Source organism: Pundamilia nyererei, unplaced genomic scaffold, assembly GCF_000239375.1.
Source record: "Pundamilia nyererei isolate P.nyererei 1_Seehausen unplaced genomic scaffold, PunNye1.0 scaffold00002, whole genome shotgun sequence".
NCBI classification, from domain to species: domain Eukaryota; kingdom Metazoa; phylum Chordata; class Actinopteri; order Cichliformes; family Cichlidae; genus Pundamilia; species Pundamilia nyererei.
In genome coordinates, this window is record NW_005187403.1 from 7,215,873 (window position 1) to 7,234,347 (window position 18,475).

Consider the following 18,475-nt stretch of genomic DNA (forward strand, 5'->3'; position numbering starts at 1 on the left):
GGCCAAATTTGGCCCGCGGGCCAGAGTTTGACACCTATGATATAAAAGGTCACTGACAGTCTCAGCTAAGTAAATATTCCCCAGCTTGAAGTATTAATGATTCACTGATAAACAGAAGAGATAAATTCTTCATTGGTGTCATTGCACATTGCAGCAAGCACTGCCATTACCATCAGTCTGTCACCAGTCCTCAGTTCTGCATTTTCAGCAGCTGTAACCTACTTTGAACCTGGTGCTTGCCAGTAAAACCAGAGCCAACTTTCCTTGGGTCATGTAAATCAGTAGTCCAAGAACAAAAATATAAAGCAGCAATGGCTCATCTCCCTTTCTCTGTCTTCACCATGATTGACAGGTGAGTGACTCTACCCTGAACTGACAGACTGTGTGTCATGAAGCTACATTTAGATTTTTTTGTTCACATGAATATGTACTAACTGTGCTAACAGCACAAAAGACCACAAAACACGCAAGATGAAACATGAACTTGCATTACCAGTCAGTGCCATCAACTCTTTAAATATCTCTAACCACCCTCACCCCCTCTCTCGAAACGCAGAGGGCCTCTGTGACCAGCATGTGTTAAAGACAAATATAACCCTCGGCTGCCAAAGCTGCTACCTCGAGAGCAGTCTGTTTCTATTAGACTTCTGTTATAAAGTCACAGAGGTGAGAGGACGGCATGCTGCTTGCTGCGCTGTTGCTGTGCTAATCACCGGAAAGGATGTGAAAGAGGAAGGGCTTCAGAGCAGTCACAGATGGAAGTACTCGCACACATGTGAAAAAAATAAATAAGGATAATAATCCATTGCTCCATCAAACACTCACACAATTTAGGCCTACGGTGATTTAACGTGGGACGGGGTTACAGGGAGTTCAGGATCTGAGGAGCTGTCTTTCATTATAGGGTAAGAAACATCAATGATTGCTTACTACCCACACAAGTCATTGTGAGTCATGCAGAAAGATGGATGGATGGATGGAAGCGAGACGAGAAGCAAGGAGGCGAGGCGAGCAGTGTAATATATCACAAACACTAAGGGTCAGTTCTTGGAGAGGAATTTCTTGGAGTTCCCAATAAACTGGCTTAATTTTATGAATCAGGGTGACGAGTCAGCGTCTGTTTTGTCTACACAACAATTTAGACACCATGTGTGCCCCTCGTTCTCCACTATGCTGGCTTTGTGGTATGATACACTCATTTCATTAGCATACCCCCCACCCACACACACACATACACACACACTCGTTTCCCTCCATGCCATGTGTCACAGTATGTCTGGGAACAGAGCAGCAACCCTGTGGAGAGATGAAGGTGAAGACTTCACATTGACCCCTGACTCATCTCACACGTTTTTGACACTGTGACAACTGAATGACAATACTGTTAATTTGGCTGTCTCTACAGTATATGAAGAGGATACTTTCCTGATGGGGAAAAAAAGGACGCCATGCAAGATCATACGCTGCCAGGTGAGAGGGGCAAAGTGAAAACAGCGCCCAGTGACCGCAGTCATTTTCACTAGTGATGTTTGCTGGAAGGAGTTTATGCTGACTCTGCATTATAACCTCCATAAATGTCACACAAGATGCTGTGCCTGGCGACAAAACAAAAATAGCAAATTGTCAGTTTGAATATAAAGATTAGCCGTGTCTACTTGATTTAATCTTTTATTCCAAAACATGAAGAAAATTAAACAAAAACAAACAAACAAACAAAAAAACAAAAAAACACCTTTAGCTATAGGACTTCCAGTCTGAACTCCATATTTGCTGCAGTTCAGTCCTTCTGGTCCCCGCACCCTCTTCAGTAAACAGACATTACATGGCTAGACCTGGGAACAGTCCCGCACAGCAGCTGACACGGGGAACCTGATCCCTGAGCTTTCCAGCAGCACAGCTTGTGAGCTGTAGACATTCCTGGCACACGGGAGTCATCATCCTTCCTTCTACTGGTTTGCTCTCATGTATTTCTTTTCCATTCACACTTCTGTTTTACCGATGTTCTGTCATGATCCCTTTAACTCTTTCTTTTCTCCACCACGTTCCTCTCTTTGTTGACTACTTTTTCCATTTTAGTAAGCTGGAATGAGTGACATTCTCTCTCTCTCACACACACACACACACACACACACACACACACACACACACACACACACACACACACCAGTTCAAAAATGTTTCCAAACAGTACTGACTATCTTGTGATCAAATCGTACCAGCCAAGAACACCTTGGCATCAAGGTGTTCTTTGTCCAGAATATTTGAAAAGAATATAGGATTTAGGATAAAAAGAAATATAACAATTGGTTATTTTCATATGAGAAGTTAATTATACAAAAATGAAAACTAATGTGGGACAAGGGCTTAAAATGTGTATGGGAATGCAGACCCTACTCCCCTTTGTCCCTGTACTCCTGGCACACTTCACTCATGTAAAACCACATCAATCTTTGAAATCAGGCAAACATGTAAGATGTGTTTTTACCATAAATCAAATCCATCCACAGATAGACAAACTTCTACGTGCTACAGTCAAAAGTACTCAGAACTGAGGTCATAAGCAACAGTCTTACCATTTTAAACATTATTCTATTGGTTTAACTGTACGGCATAACAAAACCTGACACTTACTAATTTTTCCCGAAAGACGCTGAAGTTTAATGCTTCCCGGCCTTCCAACAACAATTGCCACACATGCTCCTAATTTCATATTTCAGCCACACATGTGTAGCTTTTAGACAATAACGGAGCTAATGGAAAAAGACTTCAGCTTAAAGACAGTTTTGCGCGTTAATGCACAGATTCACAGCAGCTCAGAAGTCGTGCATTTGACGTTTCCGTTGCTCAACATTGCAGTCACCGCAGGTGTAACTACTTCACACAATAAATCACTTTAATGAGCCATTAACCCAGCGATGCCGCTTTAAAAATGTGCCAAAGCAAAACCACATGCCATATTTACTGTGCTGTAGTCTAAGGTGAAGAATGCCCTGTTATGACTGAAATATAAATAAATAGTAACAAAGTGTCCGTTTTGCTTACAGCATTTTCATAATCATAACAAAGAGTCAACAGATTTACTGAACGGACTCACCTTTCAAACGAGCAGCCCTGTTGAATCTCACAGCTCGGATGTGTGGTGATGCCCAGACACCGTATCCTCTTCAGCGACAGGTCAATCAATCAACTACAAGACAAATCCCGCTCACACACAAGCTCAAGTCGTCCTCATGCTCAGCTGCTGCTGTTGTTGTTGCTCCCCTCCTGGACTGGCACAGTGTATGAGTGTGTGTGCAGTGTGGATTGAGTTAGCCGAGACTCAGTCGAGCTGTTAGAAACTTTTCCCCTGACTGCTCACACCATCTGCACGCTGAGAAAGTCTCCGCTGTTGGACAGGATGACTGTTGCGGTCAGCACAGTCACACACACACGGGGCACCATTACAGCTGGAGTCCGCCCAGGCACGTGCACACGCACACAAACGCGCTCACGCCGTCTTTCTCAGCACCGCAGTATCTGCAGTCCCAGCTCCTCCAGTCATCCCGGCTGCTGAGGCGCTCACGCTCGGTGTGAGACAGCAGTGTGTGTTGGTACAGAGAGGTGGAGGAGGAGGAGGCAGGGAGGGGAGGAGTGTGTGTGTGTGTGTGTGTGTGTGTGTGTGTGTGTGTGTGTGTGTGTGTGTGTGTGTGTGTGTGTGTGTGTGTGTGTGTGTGTGTGTGTGTGTGTGTGTGATACAGAGAGAGAAATCATGTTTGAGGAAGTCTCAAAGAGAGAGGGAGAGCTCCGACTGAGCAGTGCCTCAGTTGACTTTCTCTTTTATTTCAGCATACAGGGCAAAGTAACCAGCAGTTTTGAAACTTGTGCTGCTCATCTTAAAATTTCAACAGCCAGGAAATTTCCCACAGCAGGCTTATAATGCAGAATAAACAGAAAAAATCTCGACTTTTCCACACACCATCTGTGACTAATCCAGCGTGCATACACACCCAGAGTTTTACGGGGTCTTCAACATGACATGTACAAACGACTGCGTGCAGGCAGCTCAGCAAACATTTATTCAGTCACTCTGTCCTCACTTTGGTCCCAGCCCAGCTGTATACATAGCCCCTGGAAAGTGTTGCTTTTTTTTGGGGGGGGGGGGGGGGTCTAAAAGTTGTTGATGAAAATTTGTTTCTGTAATTTACAAATAAAGTAGTGCCTGGGATGAGATCGCATGAGCTGTCACAGTCTGAATCACTGTATCTGTGCTCCTGCAGGCAGAACGTCTGAGTTGTGTGGTCATTTCCCATCATTATGCTTCTTATTCAGCATATTTTACAATAAAGAGCAACACGGCTTGCTAACAAGGCTGGTTATGATCACACTAAGCCACTTTTTTAGGTTACATGAACAAATATTGCTGCTCATCTGTTTGTTTATGTTATTTACTTTTTTCTACTTGGAGGGAAGGCTATCTTCAGTGAGCTTACCATTTGTATCACTATTTGTAAAATAGCTTCCGTACTTAAATGATTTGTTTGCATGGTCTGTGCAATATGTGATGACTGAATGAATCAATAAATATCAAACATTTAATTTAAAATTGGTGATAAAAAAAAATATGCACTGGCTATTTCATACCCCATAGCATAATAGCACAATGTCAATAAAGGAATAGATAAATTGTTTGCATTTGAAAGAAAAAAAATTTCAAGCTCAAATGCATAATTTACAGAACTGGTCAGCATGCAAACTAAATTTTATGTTATCACCACAGGACCAGCATTTATGAATTCCCAATTTATCCCCTGAGCCTGCAAAAGGTGCTCATTACCAACGGAGAGACGCAAATTCCAGTCTGTGTAGGAGGTAGCTGGTGTGCCCACAATAATTACTTCCTCAAAATCAAATCATCTGCATGATGATGAGTTTGTTTGCAAACTCACAGGTAATAAGATGCGGGCAAATTTGACCTGTTGTGGTGGTGCAGTCCTGCGGAGGAGCTGGTTGAGTGAGGTGACGGAGAACTTTAAATGAAGTGCTGACAACTGTGGAGGAGATAATATCAACAAGCTGGGTTCCTGACATAGTAGAGGGTCAAGTGAAGGCTCAGGCCTTTCTTTATTATCTATTAGCTGGCTGTGGGCAAGAGAGAGAGAGAGATCCATGACCTGTTTAGCACCAATCATTAAATTGTGATCATAATTCTCTGGTCATTAGCCATCCGGGCCGCCAGGCTCCACTTATGGGAACATTAGCTTGTCCTCTGCTTCACTTTGGAGTGAAATATCTCAACAGAACTGCAAATGCTTTGTAATAAAATTTCATTCCCCAGAGGTTGAAATTCACTTATATTTCCTTTCTGGGTTGTAATGAAGTTGACACTTTTAGAGCCAGTTAAAGTCAAGTAAATTGCATCGCTGTGATTTTTTTTCTACAGATGTTCATGTTGTGATCATCACTGTTACTGATGGTTTTAGTCAAACTTCTAAGTCAAGGCGACTTTGCTCATTTTAAACTTCACATCTACAGTGGGGCAAAAAAGTATTTAGTCAGCCACCGATTGTGCAAGTTCCTCCACCTAAAATGATGACAGAGGTCAGTAATTTGCACCAGAGGTACACTTCAACTGTGAGAGACAGAATGTGAAAAAAAAATCCATGAATCCACATGGTAGGATTTGTAAAGAATTTATTCGTAAATCAGGGTGGAAAATAAGTATTTGGTCAATAACAAAAATACAACTCAATACTTTGTAACATAACCTTTGTTGGCAATAACAGAGGTCAAACGTTTACTATAGGTCTTTACCAGGTTTGCACACACAGTAGCTGGTATTTTGGCCCATTCCTCCATGCAGATCTTCTCGAGAGCAGTGATGTTTTGGGGCTGTCGCCGAGCAACACGGACTTTCAACTCCCGCCACAGATTTTCTATGGGGTTGAGGTCTGGAGACTGGCTAGGCCACTCCAGGACTTTCAAATGCTTCTTACGGAGCCACTCCTTTGTTGCCCGGGCGGTGTGTTTTGGATCATTGTCATGTTGGAAGACCCAGCCTCGTTTCATCTTCAAAGTTCTCACTGATGGAAGGAGGTTTTGGCTCAAAATCTCACGATACATGGCCCCATTCATTCTGTCCTTAACACGGATCAGTCGTCCTGTCCCCTTGGCAGAAAAACAGCCCCATAGCATGATGTTTCCACCCCCATGCTTCACAGTAGGTATGGTGTTCTTGGGATGCAACTCAGTATTCTTCTTCCTCCAAACACGACGAGTTGAGTTTATACCAAAAAGTTCTACTTTGGTTTCATCTGACCACATGACATTCTCCCAATCCTCTGCTGTATCATCCATGTGCTCTCTGGCAAACTTCAGACGGGCCTGGACATGCACTGGCTTCAGCAGCGGAACACGTCTGGCACTGCGGGATTTGATTCCCTGCCGTTGTAGTGTGTTACTGATGGTGACCTTTGTTACTTTGGTCCCAGCTCTCTGCAGGTCATTCACCAGGTCCCCCCGTGTGGTTCTGGGATCTTTGCTCACCGTTCTCATGATCATTTTGACCCCACGGGATGAGATCTTGCGTGGAGCCCCAGATCGAGGGAGATTATCAGTGGTCTTGTATGTCTTCCATTTTCTGATGATTGCTCCCACAGTTGATTTTTTCACACCAAGCTGCTTGCCTATTGTAGATTCACTCTTCCCAGTCTGGTGCAGGTCTACAATACTTTTCCTGGTGTCCTTCGAAAGCTCTTTGGTCTTGGCCATGGCGGAGTTTGGAGTCTGACTGTTTGAGGCTGTGGACAGGTGTCTTTTATACAGATGATGAGTTCAAATAGGTGCCATTCATACAGGTAACGAGTGGGGGACAGAAAAGCTTCTTACAGAAGACGTTACAGGTCTGTGAGAGCCAGAGATTTTCCTTGTTTGAGGTGACCAAATACTTATTTTCCACCCTAATTTACGAATAAATTCTTTACAAATCCTACCATGTGAATTCATGGATTTTTTTTTCACATTCTGTCTCTCACAGTTGAAGTGTACCTCTGGTGCAAATTACTGACCTCTGTCATCATTTTAAGTGGGGGAACTTGCACAATTGGTGGCTGACTAAATACTTTTTTGCCCCACTGTATAGTTTTGTATTCTGCTAGAGTAGCTTTGCATGGCTCACAGTTGTGAAAATAAGTCTTATTTATCAGTTGCTATGTGAAAGAAGCCCTTTTAACTACCCTCACCCTCTCTTTCTTCTAAGTGGCCATCCCTCACAAAACACAAGGTGTGAACAGCAGGTGGGTGGGGCTTCTGCACACACCAAGGTTGGGGGCACCCACTCTTACTGATAAACAGCAGGTGTTAAAATGCTGACATCAGTGTTGACACTAGAGCAACATTTTTAAGAAGCATTTTCTCACAAATTGCTAATCAGATGACTAAAGACTGTTGGCACAGCAATCATTTAGCTTTATTTTTAAAGCTCTTGTCCATCTAATTCAGTAATAATAAAAAAACAAAGCTTTTTAATATCTGGCAATCAAAAATAAACAGAATTCCTGTTTTGTAATAAAATCTAATCACTTTACAAAAATTAAGCATCCTTATGAGAAATCTCACTAAATAAAATGGAACAAACAACAGCAGGCTCGGAGCCATCTGTCCTCGGCCATCCCTCGGCGTGTTTAATTATATTTGCAGGACGAGGAATGCTGAACATGAAACAGTGTGACCTTGTGACGTAGGAAGTGGCCATCTGTAAACAAGCTGGAGCTGCATCTACTCCCATGAGATATTCTGGGAGACCTCATCTGATAGACAACTTATGAGATTAGTATGGATGAATCTTCACAGAGGAAGCCTCTGGGAATGAGTTTTTCTCAGTGTGTTCTCATGGCCTTGCAGTCAGAGGTTTTGGACTGGTGGCTTCTGGACAGACAGCAGGAATCTCTGTTGAGAAGAACCTACTCGCTGTGAATGGGAATAATGCTTTTGTTATTTGTTTTTCAGCTTTTCAGCTTCATTTCTCCATTTGTAAGTTTCTTATTCACTTATGTCCCCTTGTGTAAATTCCCAAAGAATGAAAGCAGTAGCTGAGTGATCTTCAACTTCTGCCAGTCAGTGTGTCGCGACAGTAAGTGGGTAGATGACCACAGTGGGCAGGTGTCTGGGAGCACTTCCCTTTTAGCATCATAATGAGGTTTAGTTTGGCAAAATCTAGAGAGCCTCTACAGAAAGGTAGAAAGGCTTACGTGTTAGACTCAAAAGCAGATAAGCAGCCAGTAAACGATCTCATTTTACAGAAATAAATGCCAGCTCACTAACTAAGGATGCAAGATGCTCCATATAGCTTCAGTGGCTATAATCAGTACCCCACAAAGCCACAAAGCAGACACACAGAGGTTGTAACTGGTTGGCAAACGCAAACGGTCCTGACAGAGAGGAAAAAACAAAAATACACAAGGCAGATGCAAAAATGACTTAAATAAATGGCAAGTGTTGAATAATGTTGGTGCTTTTTTGACTCTGAGTGAAACTCTTTGAGCCACTTTTGAAGGATGTCTGTGTTTACAGCTTGTTCACACTGCCCCCCAATGGTAAAGATCAGTTATTGCTTGATTTCTATCCAAAAATCACACAATCAATGACAGTGTCGATTAGAACAAGAAGGGGAAAAATACTATAATGAGATCTCTTTGTCAGAACAGCTGTACAGCATAGTATTAAACCATAGCAAAGTTACCTCCCTGTTTGTATTTGTATGGCATATAGAAACCAAAGTATGACATGATAAATTATGCTCATCTGTTAGTCTGTTTGATCTGTGTCACTCATTCATCCTTGTGAAACCAGGTTAATGGCTACATATCTGACTGATGCCATTGCTGAGGTTATGTTCAAACAAGCCAAATTAACTGTTTTTTCAGTTTACTACCTTATTTTTGCCTAGCTAACTTAAATGTATGAGAAAAAATAGCTGAGTTTACATGCTGTATCTGCACAGCTGTGCCTGAGCACTGTCTCTGATGACAGGGAGCTGAATGCACAAAGCTCTATCAAGGACAAAAACATTTGAGAAGGAGACATATTTATAGAAGAAAATGAAAATGGAACACGATGTGAAGATCTGAGTGCAACAAACTTACCAATGAACTTTGCAAAAACAAAAACACATTTTAGCCCGCAGGTATGACTGGCTACAAAAGAATGCACACATGCTTGTGCTGGCAGGGTTGAGCTTTGGACGAAAATAAAGTGAAAGTGTTTAAATTCAAGTATTGGAAATAATATTCTAATATTTAGGTAACTGCATTTTTTATGTTTGTGCCAGTGATTATTTGGGTGTTGTTGGTTATTTATGACATAAGCTTGGGATTGCTGCTGCTTCCTTTCACTTCATCTCCTTCACTCAGCAGTTTTTGGTCCATATTTTGTGTATTTTACTCTGAATATGTGAGATTGCATGTGATGCTACTGTTCAGTGATGTCATTGAGATGTCAGAAATGTGTCCGTTTAACTTAACAAGCAGATGGGTGGACAGCGAAGATGTTAAAATGTGTATAAAAATTTTGATCTGAATTTTGACATTTTCACTCATTTTTCCCCCCACACACTTGTGTTTTAAATTTACATCACCTTCATACAGATACCACCTTCAGTTAAGATAAAATTCATCTTCCTCCAACCTTCCTCTATTGCCAGCTAATATTAAACCTCCCAGTTAAACATGCACAGTAAACAAGTGGTGCCATTCAGAAGCCCTAATTCGAGGTGCATTCATTCCTTATAAAGTCATTTGGCACATTCTGTAATATACTGAGTGCTGGTGTTTTGAAAGGAAGTTTAAAAAAAAAACGGACACACAAACACACCCACTCACAAAAAGACATGTTCATTCCACTGCAAGAGTTTGCTCACACGCTTCTTGCAGCGTATTTATCTAACTACAGGAAACGTTTCTTTTCCTTCTTTCTCTTGAACTACAAAAATCCAGTTGACCTTAAGTTCCATGAAGTGCACATATCTACATATGCTAAGGTACCTGAAATATCTAATAGCACCTGGGTAAAAGTAATGATTATGTATCCGAAATCAGTGGTGTAAGGTAAGGTCTTTGTACACAATGGTGCTCTCTGCTGGCGGTCTCTAAAACATTTGAAATAGGAACTTCAGCAAGCGTGTTTATGTTTCTCTTTTTATTTTGGTCCGACAGTGCAAAAAGAAGCCACCAGAGGTCCATGTGTCTCTCCAAAAATGGATAATCACGAATCTATGTATTTCAAAACTCTGTTCACGTTCACTAAAATTAAAAACGTTTTAATGGGCATTTTAAAAAATTCTCATTTGTAGCTTTTTAAAAATTTTAATTACATTTTTTTTTAATCATAATGGGGACTGTGGGAGGAAGTGGGAGTACCTGGTGAGAACCCACATAAAAACAGGGAGAACAAGTGAACACTGTAAAAAATAAATACATAGGATATTTGCTTTGAATTAAGAAAAACCTTATGTTTTATAATTAAAGGACAGTCTTGGCAATGAGTTACAAGAACTTGTGTCTGTGATTTAACATATTTAAGCCTTACAATTTCGGCCCAAAGAGTGGTGCTCACAAATTTCTTTCATTTACTACAGCGACATTTCTTCATTATGAAGAAAACAACTGAGGCGTACTGTTGAAATTGCACTTCTTTGTCTTATATCAAGCTACAGTATGTCAAGGATTAAATGTGCCATTCAACTTATTTTCACTGAAAAAAGGGGAGTTTCACTTGTCCAGTCCACTTAAGCTCAAACTGGACTGCATGTGGCCCACAATGTAAAATGAGTTTAAAATCCTTGATATAAAGTAAATAACTTAGCAGTAGATTAGAAAGGCGATTAAGTCAAATTCAACTTCTATTCTGCCTGCAACCATTAAATATCTGCGAGCCGCTTAGCAACCCACTTCCTTTTACGTTTACAAACCCCTAACCCTAATCAGTGTCCCTGATACGTCTTCTGCTCAGTGTCTTGCTGCTGCTCTCACTACATCCTTTACAAAAGCACATGCAAAGGCGGGGAGGTCCCGATTTACAGCCATGCTGTTAAAAACCAGTTAATGGAAAATGTATCTTGTCAACTTTAGTGGTCAACATTTCTTGTGAAAAATACATTTGCGACTCATTTGTTCTGATAGTGTTTAGTGCACATAACTGGGAGTAAAGGAAATAGAATACAATACAATACAATAGAATACAATAGAATTAAACTTTGATTAAAAGAACCAAAATGTACTGATGGTAAATATTTCTGACTTCTGCAAAAAAAAAGGACGTTCGCCAGGAGAACATTTTTCTAATGCCAGAAAATTCCTTACTGTTTCCAAATTAATAATAATAATAAAAAATGTATCCCCATTCATTAGGTAACAGAATAGGTCCTTAAAGCAAAGAGTTACATGAATAAATATCTCAGGCAATTATGAAAAAAAGGTCATTTATTTCTTTGTGTTGTTTGTTGGCTACTAAAAGTAAGTCTCCATATTCTGAAGGTGTGATGATAACGCTGCTTGGGAATGTTCCTCCTCACGTCACGTCATGATGGAAAAGACAATCCCTCCAGGGGTCAGAAATCTGTCAGGTCGCTAAGGTCAAGGATCTGACCTGTTGTTTTGCTGCTATCAGTTTACTACGTGAGGTTTCTGAGAACCGTTAAAAAAAGAAAAAGCGAGTGAAACCATTGATTAAAAGAACCAAAAGAGTTGATTAATCTGACCGAATTTACGTCATTTGAACAGACCAGGATGGTCACGACGCGCTTGTTGTTGCTCAGTTTTGATTACCTGCAATCAGTGTAATCAAACTCATCACTTAATTTCCTTGTTTGCGGTGTTTGTCAGTCCACTGCTACAATAAACAACCTGTTGAGGCAGAGCCAAAGTATAAATACCAGAACATCTATTTGCAGTAAATCAGTGTTATTTACTACTCCATTCACGCACCTTTGTTTCTGCAGAGGCGGCAGTGACGTGTTCAGGGAGTCAGATAAAGGGTATTTCTCACCAACTCTTTCCTGTTATTTTCCAGGGTCCTTTGTTTGGTTGCGGGACCTCGGCCGGTCGGTTCTCAGGGGAATGAGAGGAACATTTGAGCCTAAGCACTTGAATGTGTGAATGCTCACTGCCTTCACACACAGACTGTCCCATACCTGTATGTATGTGTGTGTTTGTGTGTGTCACCTTGTCCTTGGACTGACAACCAACACACATGCAGTGTAATTTGTGTCTTTTTCAGGAAACTTCATCCTTTCTGCTTTTTATGGCTATTGGTCAAGGAAATGTGAGGATTGGGAAATCATGAATGTTCCTGTAAATAACAATAATACAGATATGCTGATACACCCCTGTTCATCATATTTATGATTTAGAAACAAATTCAGACTGGCCACATTTTAATTCTGTCGTAGTGTTTAGAGGTGAAGCGTTGATTGAAACAATACGAAGCATTCTCTAACTAGCTCCCAAAACAAGGACAGGGCATGTGCAGTTGTGTGTCACGTATAAATTCCAGAGCTTTCGGAGTGTCACTTGAAAAACCCCATGCTTTTAAATTCCTGTCTTGGGCAGACACAACAACAACAGGAAGAAGGACCATGTTCACAGGTGTCAGGAAGCACAGGAAATAAACAAGCTGAATACTGGAAAACATTTTTGTACCAGTAAGAGTCAGAGGTGAGGCTAATAAGAGTTATTTTTAGCTCGGCCAGTATTTTCTTGAAATCTTTTTATTGTCCTGGATGTCGTGTAGTTATTTTTTTTAAAATCTTCAGCAGAGTTTCTATACGTTAATGCTGCCTTATGGAGGATTATATATGATAAGTGTCTAATCAAGTGCCACATATAATGAATGATCATTAATGCCATGAGGATTCCTTACATATATATAAATTATATATATATATATATATTATATATATATACATAAAATATATATGTATATGACTACTTTGACATTTATCTCCGAGTATTACATTATTGTTTTCAAATGCTATCGTGAACTCATATAGTTAAAAAATGTACACAAATGTTGAGCCACCCCTCATTTCTAAATATTTTGCTACAGACAAAGGTGCAGCAGTATAATAGAACACATGTAAACATGCACAGGAAGACAGTATATAAGGCTAAAACAGGGTTTGAACAAGTCTTGAAAATCAATATTTGGTATGACCACCGCTTCAGTAATGTTGAGGTCGGGGCTCTGGGGAGGACAATCCACACCTCATAGTGTTCATGTTTTTCTATCCAGGTAAGTTTGTACTGCACTGGCAGCGTGTTTGGAAACATTATTGTGGTGGAAAAAGAAGATGTTGCCAATCTGATGCTTTCCAGATGGTATTGTATGATGGATCAAAATCCATTTTTCTGTTCTCAGTTCCATGAATTCTGATGAGATCGCTAAACCTCTGGCTGAAATACAGCCCCAAACCGTGACAAGGCCTCCACCGTGTTGGTTTCACAAATTTTGTCCCTCTGTCCTGATCCCCTCTGTACATAATGATAATGATTTGAATTCAAAATTTCAGACTTGTTGCCAGTGATTTGTCAGTATAATTTGGCATACCACAGCTTTTTTCCTTTGTTTTCTTGACATCCACCCTTCCACTGAGACTATTTCTAATGAACAGTAGATGATCAAATAAAGGGCTGAATGCATCTCTCAGGTTCTTTCTTCTTTTTTTATTTTCTTTTTTTAAGGACAGACTGCCCACACTGCAGACATATGCTAAGTTTGTTGCTAATACCTCAGTGGGAATCATATTATTTATGCAAACATCACTATTTTATGCCTGTCAAATTGGGTTATTTTTAACATTCATTATGGATTCAGCTAAAAAATGGAAACAAATGAAATGTTTTGTGATAGGCTGCTAATAGAAGCAGCCTGTCTCCACTTGGGAGCAAAAAATAAAGAAATGAGGGGTGGCTAGTACTTTTACACAACACTGTTTGAAGTGCTTTGTATAATCTGCACAGAATTTGTTCCACTGTTTTTCTGTAGAATTTTAGGATTTAAATAAAATTGTTAAATCTAAAGTTAGATACCATTTTCTGAAAAGAGTGTATTCTTAATGACGCTCGCTGACTTAAAATTTGTGTCTGTCTTCTCTGGTGTTTAAAGAAACCGATGGGTGAAGTGGAGAAGAAAATCCAGTAAATAAACAATATTATAATGTTTGCTTTTCTTGTTTTTGTTACAAAACTAAAAGTCTGTGTCCTTCATTACATAGACTGAGAAACCTTCCTTCTTTGAATCCTCTCTCTTTCCTCCTCCAGTTTTTCTTTTGCGTTTTTGGATTAAAACGTTTTTCACTGATTGAGAGTTGTGTTCTGCATGGGAAAAAAGCATATTTTCCCATTTTTGAAAGCTAAGAAACTAGGGCACCCAAAAAATGTGAAGTCAAAGATGTCTGTAAAAAGTCTCAGCAATAAAATCCATTTTTGCTCCTGTGTTTGGATACATCATGTCACATCATCATGGGAAACCACACTGGCAGAAATTACTTCTGCTCAAAATATGCACTTCTCATCAGACTTCTTGATATTTTTGCACTGCTCAAAAGACCCCTTTCCCTCCCTTAAATAAATGCCAAGGTTTTCTATCTGCGTGACACTTTGGTCCAAATTTACAACTATATCTGGACAGTAAATTTTCTACACACAAACATACTCTGGGAATAAGGAGAATGCTCATCTGAGATTAAAAAAAATGATGTCTTGGTTTGTGGAGTTTTTTTTTTCTGGTGGAACCCAGCCTACTGCAAAAAGAGAAAAACCCAGAGGTATATGAAGAAATGGCAGAGCTCCCTGCTGCAGTAACGTGGCGATAAAGCACACAGCCAAGCAAAGCCTGGAGAGGCTCCTGGCTTACAGTGATTAATCTGCTGTGTCCAAACAACTCTGTCGCCTTGCACAATGTACTTACAGTTAACAACATGAATGGATTCCACTTATTTATGTGCTTATTTGTCCTTTATATTTAATTAGTTTAATCTACAACTGCACAATATGTTAATTAACATGCAATAATTAATGCTTTTACAACATACCCACTCGATGTTTCATGTCTGGCTCGATTTAACAACCAAGGCAAAATATGTATTGCTAAATTAGGCAATTAAATGATAACCTTAAGTGATAACTTTGGTTTAATTGCAAATGCATTCTCTACCACACCCAGTGTTGTATATGATAATGCCCATTTTGGATCATTGTACAGGTCAACTTTGACAAACAAAGGCACTCTAAATGACACTGAAGCTAATGGGAAGAGACTGCAGGGTCATTTTCATTAATTTATTGAGGAACAAAGAAAGATCTGGAAAGAATAACATAGTCTGCATATTTCATTAGAAAAGATAATGGTGTCAAACAAAAACCAAGCAAACCAACTAAAAACTCCAAAAGCTGTAACAAAGTGTTTTTTCTTTCTTTCTTTCTTTTTTTTTAAAAATTTGTGATCTGGCGTATTCTAATAAAATATATCTTTCAGTTAATTTATAAGTTAATGCTACATTTACACTGAATAGATTCAGTCTTGTCAGCACTTGTCAGCGAGGGTTGAGCCGCTTTGGAGCAGTGGATCTGTTTGTGTTCTGATCTGTGTTCTGCACAGCGTTCACTTCTCCCGAGCCCACCTCAGTCCCTGAGAATACAAGTAAAGGAGACCATTAGCCTTTCAGTTCATGCAAATGATACATCATATTCAGAATTTTAATTTGGTCCACTTGGCAAGACATTCAGCTTCTACTAGCCCATAGAGAAGTTATTACTAATTACACAAAGGCTTCAAACCTTCAACTTTAAATGAAAATAATATTTCTCCTTTACCTGCTTGTGGTTCATTCTTAAGCTTGCTGGCGATTTTGGCAAAGAAGGTGAGGGTGAGACAAGCTCCGGTTTCTCTGTCACATATGCCTCCCTTGCAGTTGCAGGTCTTACGGCACTCAACCCCATAGGTTCCATAGAGACAGTCTGTAAAGAAAGAAAACATTTATTATTTAGTGGATATTGCTACAGCATAAACTGCAAGTCTCAGATTATACAAGGTATGATCATCAAGTTAAATATTCAGCAAGGATGTCCGCATCTGCACATGCTCACAGATGTGTGCCGTTATTTGGGAGAATTTCTAAAACCTTGGGTAAAGGCTGTAATAACATAAATGGATACTGGGTTTGGTGCAGTAACACCAGTGTTACCAAACTGCAGCATGCACAAACAGCTCCCAGATTTTGTAAGGTTATTTAATGAGAAAATACCTTTGCAAATTCCATATTCGTCTCCATAGTCGTCTTCATCCTTGTAGAACTCGCAGAATAATCCCGGTCCGCACTTCACTCCGTGCATCCCCGACACTGTGCGGTAGCAGTGCTCCCCTCTGCCGGCTGCACAGACCTGGCAACAGCCGCAGTCATCCAGGACCGTCCGAGAGCACCGCTGCGTCCCGCCACACCGCTCCGCCGTGCATCTGTCGGGGCAGTTCACCGCGTACTTCACACTGGCGCTCCATGCCTCAGCATCATGCACCACGAGTAAACACGACACTGTGATAAGCAGAAAAAACATCACTGCACGGGAAGAAGCGGAATGAGCAGAAAGCTTGAAAGGGGTGATGCTGTCTTTTGGATGAGTGTCCTGGTGAGACTAGAGAAGCTGAGCACCTCTGCGAGACTTAAGCGGAGTGACCTGTGGTTCATCAGGTTGCATGGTTATCTGCAATGAACAACTTTGTTTTGCACATGGCTTGCTCTCGTCAATTTCCTCATTCCGGTGTTGTTGTCCCCCCCTTTTTTGTCAGTCAGTTTTGTCAGTCCCTTTTTTTAGAAATCCGGCTTGGAAGTGGGATTAACTCTGGACCGCCATCCAGGAATTGAAATTCGTGTGAACTGATGTCACAAGTTTAGTTTGGTTTGTTTTTGTCTGAGTGGGAACCCCCAGAGGTCCGATTGCATTAGGTTTGTCGCCACTGATTCAACTTTAGTTTTGTGCTAGTTACTGGGCCTGTAGCTGTGTGAGAACTCTCATTCGTTAACATGTTACACAATTGGAGATACGTCTTTTTAGCCCCCACAACACACGCAAATTAGTTCCTTGAATTCAGATTGCAATGAATTTTATGTGCACCTGAAATCACAGAGGAAATGCTTTCAAAAATAAATTCATATAAATTTACTATAATGTTTAGCTCCTTGTTAAATTTACTGCATTAATATTGTTGAGTTTTATAGTAAGAAAAGGGGAAATTGAAACGATTCTGATGACAAATCTTTGCTCCCTTGTTATTTTTTTAAGTTAAAAAGAGCTCCTTACGTTTCTATTTTCGTTTAACCTAAAAAGTAAGGCTGGAAAAATACTATTATTGAACATCAAGAGTAGCAATCATTACAAGATACTAGACATAAGCGACTCAGGAGAACAGAAATGAAACGTGAGAAGGAATTAACCTGGTTCCTAGCCCCAGGGTCTATACAGATCCTACATTTCCCATAATGCAACAAAGTTTCAGAGGATCATTCGTCTGTGTTTCTTGTTAATTTTCATTTTGCCCAATTAATACTATTAAGTGCATATTTCCCGTCAGTATTGTATCTTTATAAAACTTCTATAATTTATAATAAGATTTTTTAAGAGCGGTTTAATGGGGTATAATCATTTTTTCTACAACTGTGGTTTGGGGAATTCAATGTGGCTACAGCCTGTCTCTTGTTTATCCACTTTGACTTTTTCTCTGGCCATGCAGATTTTTTATTTTTATTTTTTTTTAACAAAAACTCAAAGGTGTTAGTGACGTTAACGAGCTTAGCTCCAAGACACACGATGGCGGTAACGCGTCGACCAAACACCGACTGCCATCGGGGATTAAAAGTCGTCCGAAGAAGAAGAGGGGGAGCGAGGAGAAGGTTGATGATGATATTTGCGTCCAAGGGAGACCTCACTGGGACACAGCAGGTAACGCAAAACATTCACTGGCGGTGTTTTTACTGTCAATGTGTCTTATATGTCTTTTCATTTTAAAATGACCTTTACGACGTTAGCGACCCACGCGGGGGTTTATTTTACCGGGAGCTGACAGGCACCAAGTGGAGGGGCTTGGTCGGGTTTTGACAGCCATGGAGCAGACTAGCAACTGCACTGCAGCCAGCGTTAGCTCAGCTGTCACCGCAGACGCAGAATAATGTTACCGGTGTTTGTGAATGACACGGCGGAATCTGCGCTTCACGTTTGTCGGTGTTTTTATTGGTGCAGGTCGGTAGCTACTATGTAACAATAAACCAGAGAGACGTGAGCCACGTAGCAGTAACGGTACTAAATGTTGATATAAGCTTTAAAGTGAGAAGCCAGGACTGTGTCATGCTGTTAATTTAAATACTAAATGTCCTACCGGGTTGTCATAAGCGTGGGTGCCCAAGTCATTTATGCTAGAATTATTATTATTAAATTGTATTCTTCATCATCAT

The 18,475-nt window shown here is 40.4% G+C and overlaps 3 protein-coding genes across 9 annotated transcripts in view; 1 reads left to right on the forward strand and 2 right to left on the reverse strand.

Annotated features, from left to right (window-relative positions):
- arhgap24 (Rho GTPase activating protein 24) overlaps window positions 1-3,563 on the reverse strand; it is an 80,160-nt gene extending 76,597 nt beyond the window's left edge. Inside the window, exon 1 of the mRNA XM_005720335.2 lies at window positions 3,095-3,563. The gene's annotated coding sequence lies outside the window, so the exon portion shown is untranslated. The remainder of the gene's footprint in view (window positions 1-3,094) is intronic.
- An 11,727-nt stretch (window positions 3,564-15,290) lies between these two features.
- On the reverse strand, window positions 15,291-16,726 carry esm1 (endothelial cell-specific molecule 1). The gene is made up of 3 exons (XM_005720344.1): window positions 16,277-16,726; window positions 15,846-15,989; window positions 15,291-15,660 (listed from the first exon to the last, which is right to left on the reverse strand). The coding sequence occupies exons 1-3, from the start codon at window positions 16,581-16,583 to the stop codon at window positions 15,566-15,568; spliced, it is 546 nt and encodes a 181-aa protein (XP_005720401.1). The 5' UTR covers window positions 16,584-16,726; the 3' UTR covers window positions 15,291-15,565.
- A 1,165-nt stretch (window positions 16,727-17,891) lies between these two features.
- The window catches only part of LOC102198467 (probable E3 ubiquitin-protein ligase HERC1), a 50,373-nt gene continuing 49,789 nt past the window's right edge, over window positions 17,892-18,475 (forward strand). For all 7 annotated transcript variants that reach the window (XM_005720349.1, XM_005720350.1, XM_005720345.1 and 4 more), the window contains exon 1: window positions 17,892-17,966. The gene's annotated coding sequence lies outside the window, so the exon portion shown is untranslated. The remainder of the gene's footprint in view (window positions 17,967-18,475) is intronic.

Coding starts and splice junctions, on each gene's coding strand:
- esm1 (XM_005720344.1), bottom strand. CDS start 16,583: ATGTTTTTTCTGCTTATCACAGTGTCGTGTTTACTCGTGGTGCATGAT. Junction 15,990..16,276: donor CGAATATGGAATTTGCAAAG/GTATTTTCTCAT, acceptor CTTTCTTTACAG/ACTGTCTCTATGGAACCTAT. Junction 15,661..15,845: donor TAAGAATGAACCACAAGCAG/GTAAAGGAGAAA, acceptor TTGTATTCTCAG/GGACTGAGGTGGGCTCGGGA.